Genomic DNA, 18,368 nt, shown 5'->3' on the forward strand with positions numbered 1-18,368 from the left:
ACTGGGTCGAATCCCATGGCTAGACATGCTAAATGAAAAAGACACCCAAGAACAGCGGGAGTTCTTAAAGGAGTTATAAAAAGCAGAATCATAAGCAATCCCATGGAAGAAACAAAAAGGGGAAACATGGGAAAAACCCAAAGTGGGTGCAACAGAAAAAACAAGGAAAAAGTAAAAAGAGTACGTATAAAGAATGGAACCAAGAACAAATCACCAAAGAAGAGTATAAATGTGTTGCTTAAGCTTGAAGGAATAGTATACGGAAAGCTGGGACTGACTTGGCAAGCAATGAACAAGGCTCCCCCTCCCCCGGATATATTCAAGACAATAGAGCGGTCAAAGAGACAGTGGGGTATCTGTTCAGTAAAGACGGTAAAACACTAACAGTTAACAATGAAAAGGCAGTATTACTCAATATCTATTTTGCTTCGGTTTTCTCCCCAAAAGAGAACTTTGTGCTTCCATACAGAAGCAGAGGCATTGGCAAGCAATCTGCATTGCAAATGAAGATTGATAGGGAGTTAGTCAGGAATCACGTAGCTAATATGTTCAGATCTGCAAGGCCAGGCATACTGCATCCCAGAGTACTGAAGGAACTTGCTGATGCATTTTCTAAATCACTTGCCATCATTTCTGAGAAATATTGGAGGTGACTCTTTGCCCCAGCCAGTGCCATGAGAAAGCAAAGGGGAGAAGAACAATGAGTTTAGTTCCTCAACAGCACCTCAGCCAAACAGCTTCTGCTGTCCAGGTTCAAACAAACATCATGGCATTGTGGTTGTCATCATCAACTCCCTGGCGAAGGGTATGGCAACCCTGCAAGTGCACTGGCTCTGTAATTTCCCCTTGTTCAGTGGGAAAATGCAAGTGTTTCCTTGAGCCTCCCTCATGCTGCTATTTAGCAGGAGCAACATAGGAGAGAACATTAAGGGGAGAGAGTGCCCATTCCTAGGTGAGGGTATGTGCACAGAAAACATGGAGTCTGCCCAGAAGAGGCCGCACCTCCAGTCTTTCAACCATTTTAAATTACAGTACTGTATAATCAAAACCCATTAATTCAACACATTGTTAAAAGAGTGGACCAGATGTTGAATATATAGATTCTGGCTATAATTTAGAACAGCTGTGATTTGTCGGAAAATGAGTCGACAACAGATGGCGACGCTGTATTCTGCACTGGTCAGGCCTCATCTGCAATGTACTTCTGGACACCACATTTTAAGGATATAGGCAAGCTGAAGCAGGTTTAGAGAAAGGTAACACGAAGGTAGGGAAAACAAGGCCGAAGGAACTGGGCTTGTTCATCTTGGTGAAGAGAAGACTGAGGGCTGACATGATGGCACTCTTTAAATACCCCAAGGGCTGTTACAGAGAGGAGGGGGCAGGCTTGTTCCCTGCTCCCCAGAGCGTAGGACTAGGTCTAATGGTCTGGTTATAGGAAGATAGATTTTGACTGAACATTAGAAGAAACATTAGAAGTGTAAGCATGGTTAGGTAATGGAACAAATTGCCTGTAGAGATGCTTGAGTCTCCTTCTCTGGACATCTTCTGAAAGAGGCTGGGCAGCTACCTACTGGGGACTCTTTAGCTGGATATCTTGCACTGAGCAGGGGGTTGGAGTTAATGGCCCATGAGGCTCCCCCAACTTTATGATTCTAGTATTTTTAAAGGAACTTGGATCTTGTCAACACATCATGGACAACAATGGAAATAAATGCAGTTTGAAAATGTACCATGTTATTTTTCTTTCCATAATCATTTAAAAAATTCATATTCACATCCCCTAAGCCCACCAAAAGATTTTAACCTTTGGTAGATGGGTCAAAGTTTTCAGTCACATTTATTAAGGGAAAGCTTGGAGCTGTTTGCTCTTTTTTGAACTTTTCCACCAAGACACAGACATGTAACTTCGGGGTGAAACAGACAGGCAGCTTGGAGTGGTGTCTGGTACCGCTCTACCTATGATTGAACCCTGATAGGCCCAGGACCGCGGTGATCAGACAACCTGCTCTGAAAGCAGGCTACTGCCGCAGTCCCAAATGAGCCATCAGCAAGGAGCAAACTTTCGCTGCTACTTTTACCTGCGGCTTTGGGCCGCCTTTGGCAGCCCTGGAGTGGCTTATGGTCACGTCAGGGGGCATGCGTCATCTGCATGCCACACCCTTGAAATGGCCGGAAGCTGCTCTTTTTGGCCTGTGTATTTCAGGCTTTCATTTTGGTGACTTTGTTGCAATTTATATTTCATATTTATATCTTCTCTCACTCCTTGTAAAGCAGAGAGAGAGAGAGGGATGATCTTAAAGGATATGGGCACCTTGTTTCTAGAAATCAGATCTCTACAAAGAGGAAATTGCCGTATATGTTCACTTCTCAGGAACACAAAGTACAAGGCCAATAGGATAGGGGTATTTGTCTCCTACAGGGAGAGAAGTGGTGGCACATTCCCTATATACATTCTAGCATTATAGAGAGATTAATTAGTCTGCTCAACTCTATAAGGTGAGAGAAATCAGAAGATGGATGCTGCTCATCCCTAGCATCAGTAAATAATTCATGACATTAATGATGGGATAGTGGAATAAAAATTAAAGGACATACCACAAAACATATCTGTGCTTAAAAATAAGTCATGCTCTGAACCAAAAATAAGTACATACATTTTTCTAACAAGCCCACAGCTTACTAATACACAACTGCTTAACTTAGGCAGCAAGCATAAGGAGGAGTCAACAACCAGATAAGGCTTCTTTCAGAACTAAAGAGAAATCTACTGACATACAGGATTGTACTGAGCCAGTCTGGTGCCTATTCACTGAAGCCATCTTCTGAAGCTCTCCTCTGACTGAAGACTGGGTTTTAGCAAGCAGCAAGGCATCCAGTGAGAAGGAATATATGGAATGTTCTTGTTAGAAAAGCTAATCTGCCATCTCCATTTTTTAAACAAAAGGCTAAGAGTGTGGTCTCATTTCTAAGGCTTTTTTAAAATATGTTTTGATCCTGAAGTTGATGCTACTTTTAATTTAATTAAAAATTTTTTTTTTTTGCCATACTGTGTATAGTCGCCTTTCAGATTAAAACAATGATTTATTTGGTGTAAACTGCCTTGGGAAATTTTTGTAGTACTGTATGATGGAACTTGTAAATGTCCACATCAAGAATATTCGCACAACACCCTCCTCCAGTTAATGCTGTATGCATCTTTAGCTTCTGAGTTTCCCTCTCAGGACAGCAGGTGCAAAATTTTTCAACAGACAGTCTAGCAGCTTTTTCTAAAAATAAAATAAAATACAATAAAAATCAGATCCCTGGATGTACATCTTTGTTATCAGTATTGCTTTGCACAATTCAAATTATGGTGTTTTGTCCTGAGGGTGGGGGTGGCGGAATCTGAACTGATTGACAATTTCAAATCCAGTAAGCTGATAATATGCATCAGACAAAAATAGCTGTGGTATGTTTAATTAGTATGGTATGAGGTTTCTCTTGTTATGATGGTGTAACTGCTGCTCCTTGGTAATTTGTGAAGAGATGTGGACTGTCTGGGGTAAACAGACCAGCAGGGAACTTCACTAGGTACGGAAAAGAGTGCCTCTGAAGAAGTCAGCACAATTTCAGCTGCGCTGTTAGTGAAATGAGTGAAGGGATGATTCATGGCTATGAGACAATTCACCTGGCCTTTGGGAACAGGGCTGCTGCCTGAAATTGAAATGCATCTGAGTTCCTTGCCTATGGCCAGCTGGCTGAAGCTTGCTGCCATGGGTAGAATTTATTAATACTTCTTCCATGGACCAAGGGAAGAAAGAATATGGCAGAACTGAAGAAAGGGATTTATCTCCATCACAACTGAATCAAGTAGCTTAAGGGGAACAGGTAAAGGACAACAGAAGGTCCTTCGAAGTTCCATTGCACTGAAAAAACTAGAGGATGATTCTGTAGGCACTGCAAATTTAAATGTCAGAACTTATGTACGCTTTCCTTTCACTGGTTCCTACTTACTCAAATCTACACAAGTTTTTTAAGTTACAAGGTCATAAACACATGCTCAAACAAAAGCATGCTGAAGAAAGGGCTTGAAATTAGTCCCATTGACTTTGGCAAGATCATACCTAGACCATCTACCTTCATTCAGTAGTCTTGCTTTCAAACCTCCCCCCTTTGTACTAACCTGATCCTTGTTATATTGCTAAGTCATAAGCAAGGAAGGATTGTACTGCACTTAGGGTGGAAAAATGAAATGCACAGATATAGGATGGGGGACACCTGGCTGAACAAAACTACATGTGAAAGGGATCTAGGAGTCCAAGTAGACCACAAGTTGAACATGAGTCAACAGTGTGATGCAGCAGCTAAAAAGGCCAATGCGATTTTAGGATGCTTTAATAATAGTGTGTAGATCAAGAGAAGTAATAGTGCCACTCTATTCTGTACTGGTCAGGTCCCATCTGGAATATTGCATCCAGTTCTGGGCATCACAATTCAAAAAGGACATTGAGAAACTGGAGCGTGTCCAAAGGAGGGTGACTAAAATGGTGAAGGGTCTGGAAACCATGTCCTGTGAGGAATGAATTAAGGAGCTGGAGATGTTTAGCCTGAGAAGGTTAAGAGGTGGTATGATAGCCCTGTTTAAATATTTGAAGGGATGTCATATTGAGGAGGGAGGTAGCTTGTTTTCTGCTGCTCAAGAGACTAGGACCCGGAACAATGAATGCAAGCTACAGGAAAAGAGAATCCACCTCAACATTAGGAGGAACTTCCTGACAGTAAGAGCTGTTCGACAGTGGAACGCATTTCCTTGCAGTGTAGTGGAGTCTCCTTCCTTACAGGTCTTTAAGCAGAGGCTGGATGGCCATCTGTCGGGATGCTTTGATTGAGAGGTCCTGCATGGCAGGGGTTGGACTGGATGGCCCTTGTGGTCTCTTCCAACTCTACGATTCTAGGATTCTATGATTTTGAAAACTTTTGTTTGTCAGCATCTCCTTCCTTTAGGCAATTTTTCATGATTACTTGAGCTATTTAGAGAGCAATACACATCGAATGAGCTTGTTGGACTATATATCACTGTGGTGTGATTCTCACAGAATCATACAGTTGAAAGAGACCTTAAGGGACACCCAGCCCAACCCTCCCAGGCAGAAAGACACAATAAAGCACTCCTGACAGATGACTATCCAGCCTCTGTTTAAATACCTCCAAAGGAGACTCCATCACCTAGGGAGTGTGTTCCACTGTCAAACAGCTCTTATTGTCAAGGAGGTTCTTCTTAATGTTTAGGTGGAATCTCTTTTCCCATAGCTTGCATCCATTGTTCCGGATCCTATTCTCTAGAGCAGCAGAAAACGTGCTTGGTCCATCCTCAATATGACATCCCTTAAATATTTAAACATGACTATCATGACTAATCTTCTCTTCCTCAGATTAAACATACCCAGCTCCCTAAATTGCCCCTCATAGAATATGGTTTCCAGACCTTTCATCATTTTTGTTGCCCTCTTCTGGATATGCATTATGTTCACTCTGAAACCGCTAACTGGTTAATCATCATGTGAGCAATCCAAATAGCATCATTCTGAACTGGTCTTCCTTTAGTTCAGTGGTTCTCAAACCTTTTACGTTTGTGGCCCCATTTACATCTACATGCAGATGTCGTCCGTCCCCCTCCACTCAACAGAGAATATGAAAAAAAATATTTGTTTATTGTGCTTATTTTTATTCACATATTTATGTATATTCATATTTTATAAGGAAATATCTTTCCTTCTCAAGCAGAGGTTCCAAGCACCCTCCTTGCCTTTCTCTTTCCCTCAAGGATAGAAAATGCTTGGGAAGCAGAAAAGGAGGTCCCTAAGTCTCAATCCCCCTCTTGAGCAACTTTCATGCCCTCCCGGGGTTCCCACCCCACTGACTGAGAACCACTGCTTTAGTTCATTATTGTCAGGTCTGTCATTTTGAACTGGCTTTGCTTTAGTTAATGTCAGATCATAACAAAAATTAATTGACTACACAGTAGTATAATACATTCCAATTCAATACGTGATTCCTGATATTACTGGGTTCAGTCTAGAGAGGAGAAAGATAGGTGTGTGTGTGTGCGTGTCAGGATGGACAAAAAGCAATAGAAGAAGGAAACAAATAGAAAGTAATAGGATCTAAATAAGGTAAACATTCTCTAAATGAAAGTTTAATAAGGGTATATATATATATTTTTCTTCTGAAAGCAATCTTTTTGATTTAGGCAACCTCATTTAGGAATGTGGTAACATTCAATGTACTTCTGGAAATAACACTTATTTTGATTTAGCTTGACTAAATGTGTGTTTGACTCAAAGTATGACTCAGGTTCTTATCATAAACTTTCCAAGTCACTAACCTTCTCTTCTAGAAGGCACCTCCCAGCTTCTTAAATCAAAAGTTAGTGAAATCACTTTGATAATGTGAAAGATTGAATATGAATTCATGACCTTCTGAAATACTCAGCAGCACTAGTACAGCAGTACCCTATAGTTATAGCTTTGTTGTTGCAGTATTGATATAAATATTTGAATATTTTTGAATAGTCAAAGTGATGGATACACCGTAAAAACAAGAAGGCATCCCCAGGGATAAGAGAATTGTATTAACTTAAAGGTTTTACTATGGGAAGCTTATCTGAGCACTGAAGAAAGAAAACCCCATGGAAGTACCATTTAGAAACTAGTTTGTATCTTACTGCTTCACATTTGGTGCCCTCCCCATACAGCAAGCAGCAGCACTAACAGGTATCCATTTGATGGAGTACTTATGACCACTTAATGAACCCAAAGTGCCTTGAAAATGTAAAATATTCTGCTCTAATTGCTTAGATAGATACTTGTGCACGCTGATAAACTGTTTTTGTTATATGTAGTGTGTTCCTTCTTTGTAGTTCAAGGAACTGCCAATGCCCCATGACCTCCAATGTCAATGCAGAGGAACTTTGGCATTAATGCTGAACCAGCATTGGCTTCTTAAGCAGTAATCTCACATTCCCACCCCAAAGCCAGAGTGTCACTGAGCACTGCCCTTCATTTGAACTCCCATACTTTAACCAGATACACAGTATATTCTCAAACTTTTAATTAACACAAAAAAGAATAAGTTCAACCAAATCAATTTAAATGTGCCATTTCTCCCAATTACTCTGGGGCACAGGGGTTACCATTATATTGCATCATTACCTTCAAGAATAAAGATGGCATGAAGCCTTATGAATTAGCACTTAAATAGTTGGTTGGTATGTTTCCATCGTTAAGAAATAGTTTCATCTGTGCGAAAGACTGATTTTCAGTCCACAAAGCTATAAATCAAGAGAGTAACAAGAGAATGTAATATTACAAATAACCTCAAAAACAATCTCAAAATCCAAACCTATGCCTTGGAAAGGTATGAAAATACAGTGGACTCTTGATGTTCACCTGGGGTTTGGTTGTTCTAGGACCCCCCAATGAATACCAAAATCCATGGATATGAAAGTCCCATTAAATACATTGGTATAGTAAAATGGCGTCCCTTTTATAAAATAGTAAAATCCCGGTTTGCTATTTGCAATATATATCTTTAATATTTTCAAGCTGCAGATCATTTAATTCATGGATAAAGAGCCTGTGGATGCAGAAGTCCAACTGTATGAAGAATTTGACTATATTGAATACCCAAACTGGAGGGCATGCTAAATCCTCAACACTGACAGTTTGCAGATACACAACTGCGATTAAATTTATAATGTGCTCAGATGTACAAAAAATTACAAAACCGGCTCAAAAAAAGAAAAAAAGAAAAAAGGATTTTCATAAAGGGTTGTTATTCCAAAGGACCCTAATAGGCCACTCAAACAAAGGGCCTGAGGAGCATCCCAGCTAAATTAAAACTATCAAAGGCCATTTTACAAGTGAGTATTCGATAACAACAGTATCCAACTAGTAAAACTGTAACAGGCAAAGAGATTGGATCTAAAAGGAAATCTCACCTTTTGCGATTATTAAGACTAATGGATTCTATTTTAAATGTCTTCATGCCAAGTGCTAAAATATATACAAACATACAAACTGGAGTAAGAAAAGGCTTTTTAAAGTAGCAATGTATTGTGCTCACATACCATATTAGAGGTAAGTGCAAGAAAAGTAAAGGATGCTTGATATGTCAGAGGAAGAAGTCTGTTTTGGTAAGTTACCATCTCTGTTTCCCCAAAGTTTTCTGGAAAATGATACTCATTAGATAGACTGATATACAGCATAAAAACATGGCTAATCTCACACTTTGTTAAGGCTAAGGGAATCCAGCAAAACTTGAATTTGGGGCAACTGACAGGCATTAATCCATCTTTGTATATACAAACTCTCGTAATGATTATCAATACAGGCAATGTTTTTTCTCTATATGCAAAGAGTTGCTTGCAGTGAAAATCAGTACAAGAGTTTGTATATAGTACAGAGTCTGCATTTACATTTTTGTATATACAAAGATGACTTAATGCTTGTCAGTTGTCTCAAGTTCAAGTTTTGCTGGATTCCCTTAGTCTTGTCAAAGTTTTTTATGTTATATATCAGTCTGTCTAATTAGCATCTCTTCCCATTTTATCAGATTAAAAAACTTTATTTTAGGTGCCAGAATTATTTCAAGATTTCATCATGCTCATATAAAGCTTGAAGTAGTCTGAAAAAAGCAGGAAAGACTTTGTGTCATAGTTCTGGAGGAAACAGTACTTTTAACAATCAAATGAAAAAGGAATAAGCAGTTTGAAAAGGACACTCTTCCACTGAATGGTATTTATAAAAGGAACAAGAGGGAGAAAAACCATGAAATACTGTATATACTGACATTAAGTCAGGCAATTTACGTTAAAAATATTATGCAAAAAACCTGAGTCAACTTATCCACAGGTCAATGTAAGTACAGTCGCCCCACCGTTTTCGCGGAGGATCCATTCCATACACACACACAGACACACGCGAATATGGAAATCAACTGATATTCAAGCCCCATTGGCTTGAATGGCAGTGCGCCCCTGTGGGTACCTGTAGGCATGCACCATGGGCACACATCCCATTTTAAGTCTCTCCGTTTGCCCTTCACAAGTAAGTGAAGGACGTGGATTCAAAGTCTTCACAAATGGAGGGACGACTTAAAGTATCTTAACTTTTATTTTAAAAAAGGCAAGAGTATAATCTGGATAAAGGCAAGAGTATAATCTGTCCTGGAAGCACTTCACCCGCCCACTCTCACATCCATCCAGCTTTTAGTGTGAACACAAAAAGTTATGCCTGCTGCAATTTTGTAAGTTCTTTGGCCTTATTTTCTTTTGCTTCATCCTTTAGATACTTTGTTATAAACCTTTTACACCTCAGTGGGCAGCCCTAGAGGGTACTATACACCCACAGCTATCCCAATATGTAAAGTTTCAGACCACTTTTATTTATAATCTATGGGTTTACTTTATTTGTTAGTAGCGTGGAAAATAAATCCAGGTTCACACAAGCTTGAATAAAAGAACAATAAAATTTTATTTAAATGTTGGTTGTCAGTGTTTCATTTGTTATACGGTTATGTTCACTTGTTCTTGTTACACTTTGTTTTAACTTTATAAATATATTAAACAACAAGTATTCTATTTTAGGACCCCCGCACTGCCCTTATGTACTGTGGTCTTTCCAACCTTATTTCTATATTAGCCCTCAGGCTATCTATCCCTAAAACTCTCTCACTCTGAGCTTGGTCTTAGAGCTGAGCCCTTTCCTTCCAAACTTTAGCCCTCTCAGTCCCTAATGTCTGGACTCTCACAAAACCAGACCCTCACTGTCTGAAACCAAGACCCTATCTAACTTCCAGCTGTCACCAACAGACCATTTATCAGTTTCAGTCTTCAAATTGATTGGCTGCCTCCAGCTCTCATTCTATTGGTTGTTGCTTGGCTGGCCCGTCTCTGCCAGCTCTCCACATGCCCCTAGGTTTTACCCTTGACTTACCCATGGGTCATATCAAAATTCACAATTTTGGCCCCCAAACGTGCCCTCGACTTATACATGAGGTCGAGTTATAGTTGAGTATATATTGTTCGCTGTCCTTTTCTTACATGTGCAAATTATCAACCCCATGTTGTTTACATTTGGGATGGACAGTGTGACCCATAGCTCACATGCACCCCAGGACCAATGTTCTCGCCAACAGTGCCCCCAAGAGATCAATTGCTTTTGCTCTCTCTCTCTCTCTCTCTCTCTCTCTCTTATATCACTTTGTTTTACACAGAACCACCAATTCCCCTCGTCTTGAAGTATATCAGAAAATTTAAGAAACAAGATACAAACCACCAAATCCATCATCACTACATCATTCTAAAAAAAGTAAAAATTAGAATATATATCTACTTTTAAAAGGCAATGCAAAAAGTGTTACAAAAAGTAAGTGTTACAAAGAACCAGCTTACATTATTCCCCGACAATCATAACAAAATTCCCAGACAATCATAAAGCTCCCAACATAGGAGCCTGTGGCCTCACAGAGGATGGAAACATACTAGATTGCCAAGGAAGTATTTTTTTGTGTTGCAAATGGAAGTTACATTTCCTGGACTTTGAGAATCTCCCAGTAGCCACATGGTCAGAAGGAGGAGGTGCCAGCCTGCATGAAATAGCTCTCAATACCAGCTAAACTGAGTACAAGAACAAAAGCACACCCTATGACTAACATCTTCTTCTTCCCCATCCCCCTATATAATAATAATTAATAATAATTTGTTTTATTTATATACCGCTATTCCAAAGATCATAGTGGTGAACAGCAAGTAAGCTAATTAGCAAGTAAGCTAATTAACACCTTGCCAGATGAGGAAGCAAGTGGAGTTTCAAAAGCTTGCAACATGTATATGGTACATTTTGGTTGACCCAATAAAGGTATTACTGTTTGGTGGATTTTGGATGTCATTGGACTTTGCTATATGACAAACAGAGCTACCACTGAATATGTTTTCCAGACAACCATGTTTTTGGTGTGCTGAAACTTTGAAAGTATTGTCATTTGAGACTGGCAAAACACACCTGGAGTTATCATTTCTGTTTGGTATCAACAGGTAATTTTCACCTGGCAGAGCCTGGACATTTTTTGTCTTAGTAAATAAGAAGTGAAATTTAATGTGTATGATTGTTTTCCTGTGCAGCTCAAACAGGATCAATATTTGTCAAAATTTACTCTACTGCCAGCATCTGACAATGGTGGAGACAAGCACAAAGGGAATAATTCTCTTCACCTCTGATGAGGCAGAATATTGCAATTATTTGCTATCCCAGAGACAACAATTTAAGCAAACCTTGCTTTGTACTGCTGCTAAAATAGCTTACTTGGTTTTAAAATCAAAGATTCCAGAGTTAATTATTTTAAAACATGAAAAAGTGTTCACAGAATCAATCAAGTGAAAATTATAGTACTGGTAATTTAGGCATTTTTTCCTTCACGGTCAGATATTTGAATATGCTTTACTCATCTCTGGGGCACAGCTATGAACCAAGGACAATTTTTGGAGTTTCAAAATTAATTTGAACAAGATAGATTTATTTATACAGAGAACATAGTCATAAAAAAAGTATTCATTGAAAGGTCTGTTCATTAATTTAAAACTAAGCGCAGTGGTATAGCTGGTAAAGGGAGTTTCTGTGGTTACAGAGCAGCACAAAAAGAGTATAGAGGTTTTAGTTCTCAAAAGTGCATCTGCACTGTAGAAATAACGAAGTTTGACACTGGTTCAACTGCCATGGCAGCCATCCTACAGAATCGGATTTGCAGTTTTGTGAGGCAGCAGCATGCTTTGGCAGAGAAAGCTAAAGACCTTGTAAAACTACAAATCCCAGGGTTCCATTGGAAGGCGCTACAGCACTTAAAGTGGTGTCAAACTGCATTATTTCTACAATGCAGATCACCCAAAAATACTCTCAAAGTCAAATCTTGAAAGCAAGGTGTAGAACAATACTTCAGACCAAGTGTTCCCTTCTTGATAGTATAGTATCAAATTAGGAACTTCTCCACTCAACAGCAATGAGCTTCAGGTTCTATCAGCCCTGACTGAAGTGTGTGCACAACTTGCAGGAAACATCCAGGCAGTGGCACCTCTACACTTCAATAAACATCTTCTACACTTTCAAACTTTAGAAAGAAAACCTCTCAAATGGAATGAGAACAGCTGACTAAATTTGCACAGAGCTCTAGAGAATGGCCACCAATGTATGAACTCCCCTGTGGCCCATCTCTCAGGTTATTAACATCCAACTGCAGTCAAGGAGCTTCGTATGCCACTTTGACTCCTTAGCAACTGGCTTTTTGGTAAATTGAACAGGGACAAATTAAAGCGTGAGATCCAAAAATGAAAGGGAAAAATTGAAAATCACTGAAGGGAAACAAGCGAACAGAAAAGGGCAGCAGCTAAGCCACAAAAATGGAAGAGAATGCTTTAAAATCAGGAGAGAAGAGGTGGGAGGCCAAAAGTAAAGTCTATAAAACAGAAGAAAGCTGTGGCAAAACATGGCATTAAAGTGCAGCTACTATATCATGTGAATAAGTAAATCATATAAAGCTTACAATATGTAAAGATCAAAATTCTTCACTGGATTTTACAACTCAAGTATCTAATCAGCATCAGCAAGATACCTCCTACAGATGGAGGATGTTATGCAAAAATCATTGGTGGTAGATGAATAAATCTGAATTTCAGGTGGGTGGGATGTGGTATGGAGAAACAGAAATTATGTTATGATATCAAAACATAATGTGAAGTCAGGTGAGAAATCTTAGTGCAGCTCTGAACCAACAAACTGCACTATGATTTCTGAGTAACTTAACATTATTCAAGACTATATCTTCTATGGTTACAAAGTATAACTGCACCATAAACAAAGGGAAAATTGTAAAGTTCATTAGTTCAACACATTACAAGCAAGTTATAACAGCTTCCTATTTCAAAACAAGTTTGTGCTATGATCACAAAAGCAACGCACAACTGTCCACATGAATCCCAAGGAAACCAGGTTAACAGGTTATTATGAATTTGTTGTTGTTGTTATGTGCCTTCAAGTGTTTTCTGACTTAAGGCAACCCTTATCATGGGGTTTTCTTGTTACGTTTCTTCAAGGGGGGGGTTACCATTGCCATCTCTTTAACAAATTTCTGTAGTTAAGAGCAAACTTGAAAAAATTGCCAAAGACAATTCAAGGTAATGGCGTTCAAAAGACCATTTGTTTGCTTTATATTAAACCTAAAATTAAAAGTTATTTCTGCCTTTCTACTCAATAGTTAGTTTAACCCCACCCAAGCAGTTTTTTGAAATGAACACATAGACTTGCGCATATCTAACAGGCACTGCTGGTCCAGAAAATGGTCTCTTCTGCTACAGCAAAAATAATTTCAGTAACTAAGGATGTTGGATTTATAGGCCTGTTACAGACTGCCCAAATAAAGCTGCTTCGGGTCTCTTTGAAGGTATGCTGTTTAAATGCTGCATTCATCCTAAGAATCCGGAAGCTGCACCAAAGCTGCACTCCAGTGCTTAGGAATGGAGTGTGGCTTTGGTGCGACCTCTGGACTCTTAGGACCCATGCATCATTTAAATAGCATACCTCCAAAGAGACCCGAAGCAGCTTTATTTGGGCAGTCTGTAACAGGCCATAAAGTGGTTTGAAATATTGCAGTAAACTTTGGCTCCAGAATGGCATGCCAATCTGCCCTTGAGCTAGGTTTAATTCAGAATGAGAACTATTTTATACTAAATAATTTGCATTAAAATATTATCCCTAACATCCCACATATTGAACAACTATTATCAAGACAACTATTTGTGAAGGATGTGTATGAGCATTCGCATACCTGTGGTTAAAGGAAGATGAATGACAGTTGTTAAACATGTCAAAGTAAACCAGATGGATGACAGAGTTGCTCCTGACAATAATAGGAGAAGTATAAGTTTCAGCATTCCTCTGATAAAATCAGCAAACCTAAAAGAAACATAAATCACACTTAACAAACACTTCATATATTCTATAAACTGAGAAAAAGCATTGCACTTCAGCAAAATTTGTACGGTGGAAATATTTGGAACAGTAATTTCCAAAAGAACAGACAAATAGTATGTTTTCTGGTACAAGTGGATCATTAATCTCCAAAGGTGGCCATATTCATATTTACCTTGACACTGATTTCTTTGGAATTATTTTTACAAATTATGTATTTCACTTTATGCTCCCCTCTGAAGAAGTTTTAGGTCACGAAGCACTTTGGGCCACAATACACTGTGGTAATTATGAAAATAAAGAGGTTCTGCAGCATGAGCCAACATTATTTTTATCTGTTTCAACATTACATTGTTTTAATATTATAGGACAATGTTTGCTTTGATTGGAAACTTGTTTTTCCCCCACAGAATTCCACTAGATTCAAATATTCTAAAAAACCTGACTTACTGGGATTGAGCACTATTATCACATATGCTGCCTGATCACTCTCACTTGAAGGCAGAAGTGACTTTGACAAACTGTGGGCGTGCAGGCACATCCACACACACCCCACCTCTTGTTTAGGTATTGTGACAACCATCCTTGAGGTTCTGTCCCATCTATTCCCAACATTCCAGAGTCAGCCGTACACAGCACACCATGGCTTATGACTCTGGCTTATTTAGGGAGAGAAAGAGATGTCATGATAAACCATGATTGGGAAGCAAAAGTCTACAATGATGTGTTCAATCACTCCCTCTAGAAGGCAAAGTAATTGGATGGCACATATCAGCACGATCAACTTGGATTATCTGAAACCCTTAAGACAAGTCAGTAAGTTGTATCCAATGGGATGTACCCATCCATGAAGAGAATAATGTCCATCTATTTGAATTTTCGCTCAGCCATGAAAAACCACTGGGGAATTTTTGGAAAAGTCAGCCTCAGAGGAAGGCAATAGCAAATCAGCTCTGATGAAATCTTGCTAATAAAACCCCATGTCACCTTAGGGTCACCCATAAATCACAAATGACCTGAAGGCACACATTAATGACAATTCCAAACACAAATTAGTATCCAGTAAGTATTGTAATGGTGTCTCTCACTCTTCCTATTTCACTCCTGTTGACTGAGCAGGAGGCTATGGCCTGTTACAGACTGCCAGAATAAAGCTGCTTCGGGTCTCTTTGGAGGTATGCTATTTAAATGATGCATGGGTCCTAAGAGTCCGGAGGTCGCGCCAAAGCCACACTCCATTCCTAAGCACTGGAGTGCAGCTTTGGTGCAGCTTCCGGATTCTTAGGATGCATGCATCATTTAAATAGCATACCTCCAAAGAGACCCGAAGCAGCTTTATTTTGGCAGTCTGTAACAGGCCTATGTTTCCTTGGGCCTAGGTTAAGAACATAGGCTATTTCAATTAGGGAACAGGACAATGGAGACCATATCTTGGCTTGCAGTAACTAAGATATCAAGGGTGGAGTCTCTTTGAATTTCTGAGCTGAAAAGAAATAGAAATCCTAACAGGAGCTACGTATCCATGGGCTCTTAAGCTAGCAGTAATTACTGCAGCTGATAAAATAAATTTATTGCCTATAAATGATATAGCAGTTAAGGTGTCTCCACGATTTTACACCATTTTGCCCATAATTGGTTTTTTTTGCACAGCTACCTTTTTTCCACCGTGCTTTAATAACTTCACTTGTGACTTTGAGCTTTATTCCATTATCCATATACCAGGGTGAACCTTTCTATATGTCAAGCCTATGCCTCTCTCTATCGGTACTGTTTTTCAATTGTCTTCTGGAAAACTCTCTCAAGACTGGAAAACTAGATTAAAACTAGCTTGTTGGTCATCTAACTCTACACTGAATCTGTGGCCAAAAATGCTTTTGGAGGAGAGCATTGCAAACAAATGCTTTGAGGAGGCTTTCACTGAGAATATGCAGGTAATGCAATTCTGCTACTTTTTCTCTCTCTGGCATCCAGCATTCAGAAGGACAGAAGTACTCGACTAACTACTCCAAATGTACTCTCCACTCAAAAACATACTTCATCACTCCTGCTTCTACTTTCTCCTTCCCTTAAGTTTTGTGTGACCAATTCAGGCACAGCCCTTGAACCTCAATGTACAACTGTATCCTGCATAGTTTCTAGTTCTTTTGTATAAGAAACAAAAAGGAGAAATTCAAGACTTCCTTCCTGTCATAGGGCTAGTAAAGAAACTTATTGGCTCCTTCCAAGCAAGCTTCACCCATGTGTATCCAGAAAATTCATCCTACAGTTCATATCCACAATTTACTGGTGCCAACCTCACTGTTTATTACATTATGTGACAAAGTTTCTGCATTTTTACTTTGCTGTAGTTTAAAAGATGAAGGAAATTCTGGGTTATGAAGGACAAAACCTGAAAAATATCTCTGATCATTAGCCAATGCAACAAGAAAAAATGTCAGAGAAAAAGGACGTTGATTTGTGTTGCTGCACAGTTTTCAAAAAACCAAAACACTTGTGAATGTCACTGTTTGAAGTCATTTTTTCACCTCCTCAACTCTCATTCGACAGCTTCTTACAAAAGGGTACAAAACCCAGCAGCTGCCCAAAATATCCAAGGCTCTTAAGTCATAAACTTGCCATATAAATTATCTGAAACTCTTGGTCTCGAGCTATGAGAATGACAAGACTAAGGGCATAAATCTCACATGGTGGAAGGTACTATATACTACAGGTAACAAAATAATGGAATTTGAAGGCTTATGTTCCAACTGTGCCTTCCTCTGACAGACATAATTTTGTACCACAGGCACAAACATTCCTACTACGTGCAGAGATAGTTTGACATCCAAATGATAGCTTTTGCATTATCAAAAGCTCAAAAGAGACTGGAGTGTGGTGTCCTTTGTATACTGCATTTAGCTGCAAATAATGCTTGAGAACAGGGCAAAATTATATTACAGTTTAACAGCAGTGGTAGGGAGGAAGTGTTGGGGATTAGCAATGAGGAGAAAGCTACATTACAGTTCTTCAATGGAAACACGTGGGGTAGCAACAAAATTAGCAGCTGGTAAAACAAAAAGTACCCTCACACTAAGCTTTTACAATAGGTGCCAGGCTGCCTGCTTGGTAAGCCACAGGCTGACACTGAAATACATAGGTCTGCCATTCTTGACAAGAATCATTACCTTATTTTCCTAATTACAACTTTCAGCAGATTATAGTCAGTGCAGACATTGATTTAACTCTACACAGATAACTGCTGAACAGGCCGAAAAAGGGAGTGTCATCCATCATGCATGACATATTGCCACTCCTTTTGTGCGCAGAATCCTATGTTAGGTGCTTTAAAATTTCTTCAGTCAAAGAAAGATATTTGGCAACAAAGACTATCAGCTGTTTTATTTTTTAAAATTATGAATAAATAGCTCAGAGAAGGCATTGGACGCCACAAAATATTTGCATCACTGTGGAATTTAAAACCAATTTTACAGCAGCTACAAAAAAAGTCATTTAAAAGCTATTCTGAGATGGAAACCAGGCTACATATTTAACAACTTATCGCCTACCAAAGGTCAGCATTTGCATGATAGGTCTGACTCAGCAAATCTGCGCTACATTCTTCTTGAGGCTAGAAAAGAATGGCCCGCCAAGTTCAGAAGGCTCCAGAATAATACACGAGCAGGAGTAAGAAATGTGATACAAGCACAGGGGTAGCTGTGTTGACCACTTAGAGCAGACCTGTACAACTTGGCAGTAGGAAGGGGACAAAATTAAAATAGGTTAACTTCTTCAGGCCACAGATAGGTTTTAATTAAATAATTAAGTCAATAATTAATTTAATAATTTAATAAATAATTAAATTAATGATTAATATTATTGATATTAATTCCATCCTCATCTGCCTGGCCCTTTCCTCAAAAGAAAGCCCAGCAGTGGAAGAGCCTTGCCCATCCTCCTCCTCCGCTGTTCGGCCTCCTCCCCAGGAAAAAACTGGATGGTGGAGGAGCCTTGCTTGGTAAGCATTTGCTCACCCTCCTCCTCTGCTGCCTGGCCTTCTCCTCAGGAGAAATCCAAGCAGTGGAGGAGCCATGAAATCATTCCACATCCTCGTGGGCTACCCAAAATCTTTTGGCAGGCTGCATGCAGCTCTGGGGCGTATGTTGTACAGGCCTAACTAACTAACAGGATTTAAATGAGAGTTAAACTAAAGAAAACCATGAAATGTCGTGTGATAAGCATCAGGTATTTCCTGGTTTTCTCTAGTTTAATTCTCGTTTAAATCCTGTTTGCCCCCCAGTGTGATAAAGCAGTTAGAGCTTGCATAGACTGTGCACCTTTTTCATTGGTATAACAAAGATATTATTGCAAAATGAATTCGCCTTTCGCCGA

At 39.3% G+C, this 18,368-nt stretch overlaps 1 protein-coding gene across 3 annotated transcripts in view; it reads right to left on the minus strand.

Moving 5' to 3' along the window:
- Positions 1 to 18,368, minus strand: part of LOC149313968 (solute carrier family 49 member 4-like) — a 122,634-nt gene that overhangs the window by 24,704 nt on the left and 79,562 nt on the right. For 2 of the 3 annotated variants that reach the window (XR_016281101.1, XM_089523335.1), the window contains exon 7: positions 13,858 to 13,985. Coding sequence is in view for 2 of the 3 variants with exons in the window: in XM_089523335.1 (XP_089379461.1) it covers positions 13,858 to 13,985 (128 nt within the window). In the remaining variant the exon portion in view is untranslated. Of the gene's footprint in view, positions 1 to 3,064; positions 3,270 to 13,857; positions 13,986 to 18,368 lie in introns of those variants that run through there. The other variant, XM_089523336.1, reaches the window with a different exon arrangement.

Source organism: Sceloporus occidentalis, unplaced genomic scaffold (assembly GCF_023333645.1).
Source record: "Sceloporus occidentalis isolate IW3139 unplaced genomic scaffold, rSceOcc1.0.p SCAF_4, whole genome shotgun sequence".
NCBI lineage: Eukaryota > Metazoa > Chordata > Lepidosauria > Squamata > Phrynosomatidae > Sceloporus > Sceloporus occidentalis.